Source organism: Chrysemys picta, chromosome 25, assembly GCF_011386835.1.
Source record: "Chrysemys picta bellii isolate R12L10 chromosome 25, ASM1138683v2, whole genome shotgun sequence".
In the NCBI taxonomy this organism is placed as follows: domain Eukaryota; kingdom Metazoa; phylum Chordata; order Testudines; family Emydidae; genus Chrysemys; species Chrysemys picta.
The window spans coordinates 15,956,854-15,970,247 of record NC_088815.1 but is presented as its reverse complement, the minus strand read 5'-3'; the positions used below and the strand labels follow the sequence as shown (position 1 = coordinate 15,970,247).

General features: G+C 52.0%; 1 protein-coding gene across 9 annotated transcripts in view; it reads left to right on the top strand.

Annotated features, from left to right (window-relative positions):
• Positions 1–13,394, top strand: part of MAST3 (microtubule associated serine/threonine kinase 3) — a 71,610-nt gene that overhangs the window by 46,466 nt on the left and 11,750 nt on the right. For all 9 annotated transcript variants that reach the window (XM_042862008.2, XM_065578609.1, XM_065578608.1 and 6 more), the window contains 14 exons: positions 163–372; positions 474–575; positions 1,676–1,808; positions 3,820–3,887; positions 4,446–4,531; positions 5,244–5,452; positions 6,486–6,624; positions 6,904–7,036; positions 7,250–7,415; positions 8,981–9,082; positions 10,150–10,272; positions 11,568–11,677; positions 12,392–12,546; positions 13,076–13,308. In XM_042862008.2, the coding sequence (XP_042717942.1) occupies positions 163–372; positions 474–575; positions 1,676–1,808; positions 3,820–3,887; positions 4,446–4,531; positions 5,244–5,452; positions 6,486–6,624; positions 6,904–7,036; positions 7,250–7,415; positions 8,981–9,082; positions 10,150–10,272; positions 11,568–11,677; positions 12,392–12,546; positions 13,076–13,308 (1,969 nt within the window). The remainder of the gene's footprint in view (positions 1–162; positions 373–473; positions 576–1,675; positions 1,809–3,819; positions 3,888–4,445; positions 4,532–5,243; positions 5,453–6,485; positions 6,625–6,903; positions 7,037–7,249; positions 7,416–8,980; positions 9,083–10,149; positions 10,273–11,567; positions 11,678–12,391; positions 12,547–13,075; positions 13,309–13,394) is intronic.

Here is a 13,394-nt window from a genome sequence, read left to right as displayed (position 1 = left end):
GGATATGGCCCTAGTGTGAATGTGCTGCACTTGTGCAGGTCATGGCTTGCCCCAGGGCAGCGCACTTGAGTTTGCACTGGGTCAGCTGTGCTGATGGCTAACACCCGGATGTAGGCTCAAGGTCTCAGTCCCACTGTAGTCATCTCCTGCTGTGCCCTGCAGGCCACAGCGCAGATGGAGGAGCGCCTGCAGGGGACCATCACTAGCTGCTCGTCAAGCAGTATGCTGCCCCTTGCTGATGGCGTGCTGGGGTTCATCCACCATCAGATCATTGAGCTGGCCCGAGACTGCCTGGCCAAGTCCCAACAAGCTCTCATCACGTCACGCTACTTCATGGAGCTGCAGGAGAAACTGGAGAAAATGCTCCACGATGTGAGTGTTTGGGTGTTCTCACAATCCCCCCTCCTCCCAACCCTGGCCCCCCACTGACACTGGCTGTTTGGTGACCTGGGCATTTGTCTCGTTCTCTGTAGGCCCAGGAGCGTTCAGAGAGTGAGGAAGTGAGGTTCATTGACCAGCTGGTCAGGAAGCTGCTGCTAATAATATCCCGCCCTGCCCGCCTTCTGGAGTGCTTGGTAAGTAGTACTGCGTGGCCTGCCAGGCTGTGCGCATATGCAGGTCTCTGTCATGGGTATGCCTCATTTGGAAAGGGAAGTGCTCGTTACTCATGGAGTAAATTAGAAAGAATCACTTCCTGCAAAACAGCTTGCTCCACATTCGTGCACCCAACAACTCAAAAACAGTGCAGCTCCTCTGTTGCGTGCGCAGTAACTGAGTAACCCTAACACAAGCTTGCCTGTACTCGCTAACCCGACCACTGGGCTTCAGACTCACCCTTAGGGAACTTGGTCAGGGGTCAGAGAGAGACGATGAAGACATTCAGATCTTTAGATCCATGAAGATTACAGTACAGGACGGTGCTGGGTTTCCTTGTGAGGTGGGAATGTCTAATCTGTTTTTCTTTTCTTGTCCATCTTTACCATTTATCCGTTACACTTAACCTCCAACACACATTCTCCTTTGGTTATTAATCCACCTTGAAAACCTAAAGTTATCGGTGGCATATTTCCAAATCTCTCTCAGTAGGGCTAGTCTGAGAATCGTTTACAGCCGGAAGGAACATAGGCATGCCAGCTCAGGCATACAGCCAGCTTGCCCCCTGAATTCTGGGCCATGGGCACATGGCTGGATTTTTCAGCCAGGGATTACACTGGAAACGCAGACACAAACCCAAGATCAGGGGAGCTGTGGTTTTCCTGCAGAGGTCTGATGCCCAGGTAGCATCCCGTAACTCCAGAGCTAAAGGGAACCCTATCATTGCAATCTACGATAGTGACTCTAATTCCATTTAAGAATATCATAGTATATCAGGGTTGGAAGGGACCTCCATAGGTCATCTAGTCCAACCCCCTGCTCAAAGCAGGACCAATCCCCAATTTTTGCCCCAGATCCCTAAAATGGCCCCTTCCAGGATTGAACTCACAACCCTGGGTTTAGCAGGCCAATGCTCAAACCACTGAGCTAACCCTCCCCCCTGCGTACTCTGGTGCCTGGGACACAGAGTCGTGTCTGGCTTTCTGCTGGGGAAGCAGCCTGTGTGGTGGTGGAGGTGCTTTTATTTAGGGACACAAAGGCAGAACTCATTTCTTGACTGCAATTTTTCTCCTTTGGCTAGGAGTTTGATCCTGAGGAATTCTATCATCTTCTGGAAGCTGCGGAAGGACATGCTAAAGTAGGCCAAGGAATAAAAACTGATATCCCGCGGTACATCATCAGCCAGCTGGGGCTTGCCAAGGACCCTCTGGAGGGTAGGGATGTTTTACAGCTCTTGGACTGTGTCTGGCTGAGTGACCAGGGGATCAGGAACAGGAGAGGGAGCTTCTCGCACATGGCTGTTGCCAGTTAGAGCTAGCATGTGTTGGAAGGTCTCTGCTACTCCCAGGCTAGGAGCTGCCCAAATCCCAAAAGTCACCGCTGCAGTTAACACTAATGGCAGCTTGCTGACATTCTCAGCCAAAAGAAGGACTGAACAGGCTCTTCTGAGGGTGGTACCTCTAAGGCAAAGCGGGGTGGTGGCGTGGCAGCATGGTGTGGAGACGTTTGTGCTGCCACTGCCTGTGCCGAAAGTGCTCCATGGACAGACCGAGAGCTTGTCGCTCCAGTACACCTCGCTGCTGGGCAGAATGACAGAGATGGACCCGCACTATGAAACGAAACCAAAGCAGATGTGGCACGACTGTCAGCAATCGCTATGCAGCCAGCAGGGCGGGTCTAGGTAGCTGTTGGTGTATCCTCTGGGCTGCCCTTTCCCCTCAACTCTGGTGAAGTGACAGTGTAGATGTTTCCTAACGTGTGCATAAGGCAGTAGCCCCCTCCCAGGCCCGCAGTGCAGGTGACTGCTGCAGGATGGGATTTGTGCTTTCTCCCCACTGGATCTTGCTCTGTGGTAAGTGTATAAACATTGCATCCCCAAATCTGGGTTCATGCAGAATGCAGGCTGCGATGTGACCTGCCCAAGTGTTAAGGTTCCGATAGCATCACATTGCATTGGAATAGATGCTTATGAGGCCAATCAGGAGATCTCCCAGACCAACGGGTAACTCTTTCTTCAGCAAGTTCTGGCTGATTCTGATTGGAATTAGCCTTGAAGTCGTTGCTGTTGGAAAGGTACCTCTCTCGATGCTGTGGTAGCGAGGGTTCAGATGGCTTGTCCAGGGATTCGCGCACAGGGCTGAAGCAGTCTGTGCAGGGATAAAAGTGCATCAGCTTCCAAACCCACCCATGCTTGGACTATGGCAGTGGAGTGGGATGTGCATTCCAGGCCTGTATCCAAGTCTCTCCATGCCAGAACCAAATTCTCCTTCATTATCGCTCGCTCCATATTAAATACAGTAGATTACTTTCAAGAACACTTAATCCATGGGAAGCCAAGGCCTGTGGGGGAACGCAGAAAGGACTGTGCAGAGTAGTTAGAATTATATAAATGTTTAACCCCTTGATGCCAGGACCCTGAATTTCCCTGCATGAATGGGGCTCCAGGCGGGCAGACATCAAAAAGGTTGGGCCTACAGAGTTGTTAATGGGCATCTGCAGAAACATCTGAACACAGAGTGGGGTATGGATGGTGACACTTTCTACTCTGGGCATTAGTTTTTGTTAGTGGTAAAGGCCTCAAAGAGCCCAAAGCTTCCATTCTGACAGATATCTGTGAGTCAGGCTGCCCGCTGCCTGCCAAGCTTCCTTGTGGTGTTTTGGTGCTCCCAGCCCTAGGAGGAACTGAGCTTGGACTTGCAGAGGGATGCGGGAGAGACCAGAAGTTAGTCAAGCACTTGAGGATGGCAGAGGCTCGATGTGGGCAAAGTTTTGTATGTGTTCTTCTTTATCCAGACCAGTTTGCCGATCCCACGTATATAGCAGCCCATTACATCTGCAGTCAGAATATTGGCTGCAGAGGGGTTGTGTGTGTAGCAAACCCAGACAATGCAGTGGGAGTAGGCCAGGAAAAGCATCGCGGCGGCTTTTGGTGAAGTTGGCACCCAGTGCAGGTTGCTCAGTGAACTTGTGCGAGGCATCTCGTGTGTAGATGTCACCTTCTGCTAGCCCGATACTAGCTGCGGCAGCAGGGTCAAACCTATGTCTGGAAAAGGTGGTCAATTTTCTAACAAAAAGCTTCTCCAGAAGGGAGCAGTGTGCAAATCTCAGTGGAGTTCCCTCAATCCAGGATAGATGGTTTCAGTTCCTCCTCCCTCCGGAGCAGCAGCAGCGTGTCTGTGTGGTCGGTTGAATTCCTGACAGCTGGCTCTTTCCGTTTTTCTGCAGAAATGGTTCATCTGGATCATTTTGACAGTGGGAACACCCGGACCCCAGAGAATGACGACTCCCAGGAGGTAAGGCCATCCAGCCTGAGTTAGTGTTTGCATTTCCCAACCAGCTTCTCTGACACTGAGCAAATTAACTCTTGGCAACCCGTATAAGGCAATGCCAGGGAGGCTGTCTGCATTCCCAGGGAGCCTGGAGATGGAATTGTCCATCCATAGAGAGTTGCTGAAACTGTGTGAATTTTTGAAGGTACGTGTCTTATGGACACCCCTATTCCTGTACATGGATGCTCCTGTTGGCACCTGGACACGGGGAACAGGCATGTGCTTGAGGCAGTTTTGCCTTGACAGTTCAGTGTTTGCCAAGTGCAGTTGATTTCTGATGTGGTGGCTTCTAAGGACGCTGAGCACTAGCAGCCTGCTTTGAGTGTAGGTCTAGGTTTGCTTGTACTGGTCGGACTAGCGAAAGCGTCCCTTTGTGTGATGGGCACCATAGGGGGAGGGAAGGGTGGGCAGGAGCGTTTCCCAGGGCTAGCGAATTGTGGAGGGGAAGCATACGCTGATTTACAGTCACCGTGCCGGGATGTGCAGAAAGATCAAACACCCCTTTGTGTGTGTCTCACGCAGAGCCGGGCCTCAGCTGCCGCTTCTCGGAGGAAACCCTGTGAGAGTGACTTTGAGACCATCAAGTTGATCAGCAATGGGGCCTATGGGTAAGTTGGAGAGAGAGCCTCTGCTTCAGTGCAGGGCGCTCCGGAGCTTACCGGCTTGGGGCTGCGCTGAGCAATCCACCCGTTGGCTTCTTTTTGCAAACGATCTAAGTGTGAACTAATCACCTTAGCGTTGGGCCTGGCCTGGGCAAGACCAGCTCCTCTGGAAAGAAGGCACAATGCTGGTGAGTGCAGAGAGGGACAGAGCAGGCCAGGTATCTTGCTTACTGTGTCGGTCTTGGCACTTTAACGCGACTCCATTGAGTGTGTCATTACAGCTACTGCACATAAATCCTTCTGGCGAGGAGCAGCTTGCCACGTTTGACAATGGCGCCTGCCTTGCTGCTGGGGTTGTAAATAAGGCCAGTGTTCAGTAAGAGGATGCGGCTGGCAGCGTGCTTGCAAATGCCCGTTGTAATTGACCTACTTGTCAAATATCACCCTTTGCATGTGGGGGGAGCAGTGCTTGGCAGGTTAGCGGCTAACCTCCCGAAACCCCATGCCAGAGTCCTGAGCGCCTGCTCGCTCTCACTGGAACTGCTCCGGGTGGTGGGAGATGCAGGTTTCTCGATGCTTTACAAGTGTTTTGAAGCAACAAGTCCAGCTGTTCTGGTCGATACACTTGACAGCAGCTGCGGGAGCCCCGTGCACTCAGTAGTGACCCCTGCAGTGCCTGCAGCGTGGAGGGCGCTATCATCGCTTTCTCCCCTCCTAGGGCCGTGTATCTGGTGAGGCACAGAGAGACCAGGCAGCGTTTTGCTATAAAGAAAATTAACAAGCAAAACCTCATTCTGCGGAACCAGATCCAGCAGGTGTTTGTGGAGAGGGACATTCTCACCTTTGCCGAGAACCCCTTTGTGGTCAGCATGTTTTGCTCCTTTGAAACCAAAAGGCACCTGTGCATGGTGATGGAATACGTGGAAGGTGAGAGCCAAGCTGGTCACCCAAGGGCCGAATGGGGGCTTTACACTGCGGTTGTTAGAGTGGATTTTTTTTTTAAAAAACCCTTAACCTGCTGTCCTAGGGTAGGAAAACAAAGATCCCCAAAGTGAGGGCTGCTGCCTGAGAATGCTTTTAGCCCTCATGGCCACCAGGCCCCTCGGTACTGAATGTCTCTGCGATGTCCTGTGTGAGCACACGTCACGTTGCCCTCTGCTCCCCGTGCCTGTCCTGTTCCTGCAGGAATGGAGGGTCCTCCTTCCTTCGCAGAGCAGAGACTGCAAAACCATCTGCTGCCCGTTGAGAGAGAAGCTTGGTCTGTGCACACGACTTGGAGACAGGTGCTCCCTCGTGTTACCCTCTCTCTGCCTCCGTTTCCCTCTTGGTAAAACATCATGTGCGTGCGTGCGCGCAGGGCGAAGTGGTGTTAGCCACTGGCATTGTTTTGGAATACAGTAAATTAAAAATACTCCCCTGCGTTAATCTGTTCTTCTTTCTGAAGCAGTTCTGTGAATGGTGATTTAATGTCTCTGGTGTGTTCCCTCTGCCAGCCTCTCCTGTCCATCTGCATCCAAACACATAACAAACATGCATTCGCCAGGTAACCAATGTCTTTGAGCTGCAGCAGACCCTCCTTGCTGGAGTGGCCTCTGATGTGTCTCAATCTTAGACCTGCTGTTCTCCGCTTGTACGAATGCAACATCCCAACAACTGGAGAGCTGAGTGCTGCCTGAAGCAGAGCAGCAGGGGCTGGCAGATGGGTGGCCACGCAGGTTCAGAAAGAAAGGCTTTTCTGCCATATGCAATTGGCCAGGGATACTTTTCCTCTTTCTAGCATTGGGTTGCGGCCACTCGGAGGCAGTATCCAGGACTTGACAGCTCAGGATCTGATTTGATGTAGGGAGTCCTACGTTCCTGTTAAGAAGAAGCTACTTGAAATCCTTGAGGATGCCCTGAGCCCAGTCCTGCACGCTGCACAGTTGCCTGTGGCTCATGGAGGGTTTGTATGTTTCTGTAGGAGGGGACTGTGCCACGTTACTGAAGAACATGGGTCCTCTGCCAGTCGACATGGCCCGGATGTACTTTGCAGAGACTGTTCTCGCTCTGGAATATCTTCACAACTACGGGATTGTGCACAGGGACCTGAAGCCTGACAAGTAAGGACAGGAAGGGGGCTCAGGGTTGGAGGAGCATGGGCAAGAGGTTGTCAGATTCTAAAGTGGGGAAGTGGGCGGGTGGGTTTCCTTTGTGTCCCCTTTCCCCACTGAGAGTGATGGGAGCTGCTTCTGACTGAGTGATCCCAAGTCATGAGCAGAAAGCAGCCAGCCTTTTCAATGTAATTCTTGGAGTGGGGCCCTGCCTCTGCTCTCTGCTTCATACCAGGCTCTGCTAGGGAGCGAGCCAGTGAGATTACACATGCATCTTCTCTCCTGCAGTTTGTTAATCACTTCGATGGGTCACATCAAACTAACAGACTTCGGCCTGTCAAAGATTGGGCTGATGAACATGACCACGAACTTGTATGAAGGACACATTGAGAAGGACACTCGAGAGTTCATGGACAAGCAGGTATGTCCAGGATCTCGGTAGGCTCAGATTCCACGCTGTAGTGGGTGGGGCCATTGGTTCAAACAATCTCTCTTGGTCCCCGGGGGAGGGTGGCAATGCCGTATCCATATCTCCCCATCTCGGAAACAGCATAGTTCTGGGCACGCTGCAGCAGTACCTGGGCTGCTATGGAGAGCACATGTTCCAGTATTACCAACACCTCTTTGAATGCAGGTGTGCGGCACTCCCGAATACATTGCGCCAGAGGTGATCTTAATACAAGGCTACGGGAAGCCTGTCGACTGGTGGGCCATGGGCATCATCCTGTATGAGTTCCTCGTGGGCTGCGTCCCCTTCTTCGGAGACACCCCAGAAGAGCTCTTTGGGCAGGTGATCAGCGGTAGGTCTCTAGCAATGGTCAATACCCTGAGCCATCCTCTCGTCTTCGTTCCGGGAGCTTTCTCGGTCTGAGTGTTCCTAGCCCTTCTTTGTCTTGCGTTATGTCAGCACCAGTTATGGGGCGTTTGGGTATTCGGGTTAGTGCTTCCGGGACACTGAGACTCTGAACCATGCAGGCACCTCTTCCTGTTATAGGCCCCAGAGCACAGCTCATCTGCATGTTAACAAGATGAGATTTTTGCCCTTCTGTAGCCTCTTCCATCCAAGGTCCTCAAAGGGCTTTGCAAATGCTTACCAATGAACATTTGCCTGCAGGGGTTCCTGGGCTTCTCTCATGATTATGACTGGACGTTGGCGCAGCCCTGGCTTTGTGGCAGGTTAGAGTGTGCAGCTGGCTTGCTGGGCCAGGCACGTCGTCTTTTGAACTGATTCAGTGGCCCCAAGGAGGTTGGGATCCTCTAAATGAACCAAATTCCTTTTTACTCCTGCCTCCTTTTGACTCCAGGCGATGGAGGAAGGACAATGTATTCCCTACCCAGAACAGGATGAAGAAAGTAGGGATGTTTTGGAAGCTGGCTTAGGAGAATGTACAGCCTAATTGTTGCCTGCACTAGAATGCTGTTCCTTAGCATGGTGTGCTCTGGAATGAGGGTTGGGCCACAGGGATGTTTCATCATCTGATTTAGACATGAGTGTTCTCATAGTGTAGATGGTTGGGTTTCGCTTCCTTCCCAGGCTTTGGGGGAAGCGTGGCTTGCAGTGCTGTCCTTGTACAGCTGCCATTTCACTTTTCTCTTTTGATTGCTGCTTAATTTTTCTTTTAACAATAACTCTTCGGATTAGGTTGTTGGGCGTCACCCAGGTCTTGCAGCACCCTCGCCATATGATTAATGAATCAGAGAGATGGCTGTGATGTAGCTTTAAAGTCACTGAGTGTGAACATGGGAGTCTTAGCTTTCCCAGAGTTAGGTGACTAGCACATACTTTGCAGTTATTCTGGCATTTTTCTTGTGCAAAAATAACTTCCCTAGCAAAGTATCCGAGGGGTAGCCGTGTTAGTCTGAATCTGTAAAAAGCAACAGAGGGTCCTGTGGCACCTTTGAGACTAACAGAAGTATTGGAGCATAATACTCCCAATACTTCCGTTAGTCTCAAAGGTGCCACAGGACCCTCTGTTGCTTTTTCCCTAGCAAAGGTACTTTGCCTTAAGGTTCCAAGTCATAATGACCTTCCTTCAACTCGCTGCGAACTCCGACCCAAGTGGGATGCTCCCTACAGCCATAAGGGCAAGAGGGCTGAGGTGCTCATTGTGAGAAAAACAGGCCATGAATCTACAGCTTCCTGCCCCCTCCTATCCCAGCCAGCCTTGGGGTGCCCGTTGCATGGAGTCCCAGACCACTAGCTATGGGGGGCCCCAGGAGGTAGTGCAAGTCATCTGTGGGGTGGTCAGTTACAAGTCTCCAGTTGGTGTGTCTATGATCCGCTTTCTGCCCTGGCTGTTCTGATGCAAATGGCCTTTTGCTGTCAAGGGAAGGGGTCACCTCATGATTTTCCGTTTTGTTTCAGATGAAATTATGTGGCCTGAAGGCGATGAAGCTCTTCCTGCTGATGCTCAGGATTTGATCACGAGGTTGCTGAGGCATTGCCCGCTGGAACGATTAGGCACCGGTATGCGCTTACTGTACCCTACTTTTACAGCTTACATCCACCAGGCAGCACAGGCCATGGTCACTGGTGAGATCTCCTGGCTGTTCAGTTGATGTGTCTCACCTTTGAGATGGCTTCCTTAGGCAATTAGAAGTATCCCCAGCATGTTTATAAGAGCTCTTCTTTAGCCACTAGCTCATGGGCTTTGCTCTCTCATGCGGTACTGCCCATCTCAGCCTTGAGCATCTCTTTTCTACAAACCGTATTCTGCCGTTGGGGTAGAAACATTCCCCTCCTCTCCAGATGTCTGCTTCCCTGGAGAATCTGGGCGGTGCTGACTGCATGTTGGCACCCGATGTGGATAGGTACTTGATGGGATTAAAGCATGCTCCTGATGTCCTGTGGCCACCTGCAGTTGGAAACCTACAGCAGTGCTTAATAACCCATGGCTTGTGCTCCTGGCTCCGGCAGGTGTTGAAATGTTAGTGTGTCTATCCTGAAGAGCCTCGCTTCTCTCTCTGGTTCCCATCTAGTTTTTTGTTTGCCTTTCATTTCACCTTCACCTTCCTGCATTTGCAGGCTTCGCACAGTTGCTACCCCTCTGTTGGTGTATACAGCCCCGGGCATAGCTACAGTTCTGTGCCACTGCGATTTCCGGCCTTAGTGTCCTGCTGTCTCTTCCTGCGCTAGCCATTGCTCATTGTTCTCTGCCTTGCTAATGAGAAAGCTCCAACAATAATTTTGACAGCAGGCCAGATCCTGTCTCTGTTCCTGCCACATAACTCTGTAAATGTCAAGGAACTACTCTGGATTTCTCTTTGTTGGTGTAACCGAGAGCAGAGTCTGTCCTGTTGTTAGAGATGTGCTGGGGAGACCAAGGTCAGACTTTGGTCTCGTGAACCTTGTTGGTTGGGATTGGCTTTGGGAACCTAAATCCAGGCTGGTTCCATTCTATCCAAGCCATCTCTCCTGGGGGTCAGATACAAATAAACTTGTTTCCAAAGTGAGAGCCTCCTGGGCTGTGGGGACAGCTCTGGGACCCGAAGTCAGGCCTGCTCTAACCTACATGATTCTGTGCTGGACACCAGGTGGCGCCCATGAGGTGAAGCATCATTCCTTCTTCCACAACCTGGACTGGAATGGGCTGCTGCGGCAGAAGGCTGAATTCATTCCCCAGCTGGAGGCTGAGGATGATACCAGTTACTTTGACAGTAAGGCCAATTCTTGCTTCTCCTCTTTTGACTCCATTGTCCCAGCAGTGAGTCTAGGTAGAATTATCCAAAACAAAGAAACCCTCTCCAGGAAGCTATGGGCAAATTTCTGATAGTGACTTTGCTGTAGAAACGAATGATAAAGTCACTGCTGCATGGAGTGAAATTCTCCTGGTCATGTCTCAGGCACTGAAGTGCACCAGCTCCTTCGGTTTGCTCGTATAAGCCCTTTGCTGATGATGCCCCTGGCTCACAACCTCCTTGACGCGCTACTTGCCAGGCACAGCGGGAGGGACTGGCAGATTAGGCTGAGTGCAGAGGGCTGTCGCCAGAAGGGTTCACTTGTGGGATTTTGCACACAGACACTGGTGCTCCAGATAAGACTAAAAACAGGCACCAGGGTGATGGTTCCTAACAAGCAGTAGAGGGACTTTCTGGCTGAACCTTGCTTTGCTCCCCTCAGCTGCCTTGGGAAGTGGAAAAGAAACATCTGTGCATCCCTGCTGGGAAACCCCAGCCCTCAGCGATGTGTATGGAGAAGAAAGCTCCTGCTGCTCTGCCCTGCATGCCAGAAGGCATTGCTTTCTCGTGCACCCGTGTAGCTGACAAAAAAAATGGTGCATCGGGGTTAAAGCTGGAGTTAAATGAGTGCAAGGCCGAGTGCACGGTAACCTGAGGCTCCCTGGGGGTCACTTTGGGGGTTGTAAAATGCATGGTTAATTCCCCCACTCCTGCAAGCCAGTGACACAGGTGACCTAATTACTTAGAAATTCGGTGTGTTTAAAGTATGGTCTGTTCACACGCTGAGGAACATGGGACTTGCTGGACCATATCAGACCCATAGTCCATCTAGTCCAGGATTTTGTCTGACAGTGGTCAGAACCAGACACTTCACAGGAAGCTGCAAGAAACCTAATCCCTGTTATCTAGAGACTGGCATAAGCCCTGAAGCATGAGCTTTAAGATCCGTTCCAAAACTTCCTAGCATCAGCAAAAGAAAATAACTTTCACTTCTGTGCCAGGGCTTCCCTGGGATTTAAACCTCGGCCCTCTGGTACTGTAAGCAAGAGGTCTACCCCTGTGCCATTTGCCAGCAGTTCCCACGTGACAGTGATGGTATCCCTGTGTCAGCCTTTATTTCTGCAGTGAGGGGCTCTGGCAGAGAGCAGGGGAGATGTTATTATTTTATGTACACAGTGAGTGTGGCCAAGTTACTGGGTTTGTAGCTCCCTGGAGGAGTGACCCACCTTCATGGGAGGACTAGTCCCGGCTGCATTATCACTTCTTGCTTTCAGCTCGCTCTGAAAGGTACCGTCATTTGGGTTCTGAGGATGAGGAAACTAACGATGAGGAATCATCTGTGGAAATCGGCCAGTTCTCATCGTGCTCTCACCGCTTCAGCAAGGTACTGGAAATGCCCCTTGTGGAACCAAGTGGGCTTGGGAGTTTAGAGAGACCTTCCCCTTCCCATGGGGCCAAAGTCCCCAGCTGTCACTCTCTGCCAGAGCACAGGTTTTACTAGTGACCTGAGAGGGGCTTTCTGAGCTCTCGGGCAAGGGAAAGCCCAGGGAGTCGGCTCACCTGCTGCAGGAGCACCATTGAAAGCTCTGCAGGGAATGCTCCGGGAAAGGCTGCTGGTGATTCATGGGGGGGGGGAGCTCTTCCTTCCAAGTGAGCACTGACCCAGCACCCCAGCCTGGTGCTAAGGAGGAAGGTGTTGCTAGAGGTGCTGCCCTTCATAAGAGCTCAAGTCTGGATCTTGACTTTTCTGGGATAAGGATCCCATGGCACCATGCCCCAGGGTAGGAGAATTAACCCTGGAGTGTTCACCAAGGTCCCATTTGGCTGGTTGCTTCCTAGAATCCTCCTGGATTTATTATTCTTCACTCTGTCCTGAATTGTTTTGTGGAGTTGCTGTGAGATGTGGTAGCTGTTTGACCTCAGAGGTGGCTGCATTTCATTGGTGGGTGGGTGATTCCTGTAGACGTGTGGTCAGAGTCTCTGCTTCGGTAATTCAAGTGACTTTGGTGGAGCCATGCCGGCAGAGGCTGGACCGTAAGGTGTAAAGTGCTGTGGGTTCCTGCCTGAACTCTACCTTCTGGTGGCCTCTTTGCTACAGGTTTATAGCAGCTCTGAGTACCTAGCAGCTCACTCCAACTTGAGCTTCTCGTCCTCCGAGCGCAGTCAGAGCGAGGAGAAAGAGGACAGGACAGAGCGGTGGGACAGGAGCTCAGGAGACGAAGACAAGAGCCGGCTGTCGGGCACAGAGACCAGGTGAGCTGGGAGGGACGATGCTGCAGAGACCTGGCTGAACCGCCACTGGTGCAGACCGTCCAGATCTCCCTCCATGGAGCACGAGGCTCCTGTGCCTATAGGGGAAAGCAGACTCCCGAAGGCAGCAGGGGTGAGTGGGGGGTGTGTACTCTCACACTGTTGTTATGGCCTGGCAGCTCAGCCAGCCCTGGGCACTGCCGCTCATTTGTACTGGGCTTTGCTTCTGCTCTAGGTAAAATACGGGGATTTGCTCCCAGCAGTCGCCTGACAGAGGGTGGGGGAGTCCCCTTGCTGAGGGGGCGGCAGGAGATCCAGCCGTGGGTGAGTCCTCCTAGAAGACTGATTTGGAACCACGATGAGATGGTGAAGTCCCCAGAGCAGGGACCTTGGCTGCTAGCAATCGAGTTAGCCCTGAAGTCGGAGAAGTGGCCCAAGGGGGCTGTGCCCTATAGTATGGTGGTGGTGCTGTGTCAGTGGGGGTGTCCCCAGCCTCGGTTACTCTCTCAGACCATCTCTCCCCTATCAACAGGCTCCGATCGTGGACGTCCTGCGGCTCGACGGCCTACTCCTCCCGGCATGAGCGAAGCTGCAGCCCTGCCACCCTCACCAGCACCTTCAGCCTGGAGACTATGCCGAAGTTTGCTTTCTCCTCCGAAGATGAGAGCCCCTGCCCAGGCTCTGTAAAGGCTGAGAGGCCGATGTTTGTGCTGGGGGACCCTGAAGCAGGGGCAGGAGGAGCAGCAAAGTCCTCAGCGTTATCAGGTACGTGGATTGTGGATGGTGGAGCTGGGTATTCAGGACACCGCAGGCGTCACCTTTGCCATTTGGCAAAGCTCTGCGCTAAGTCT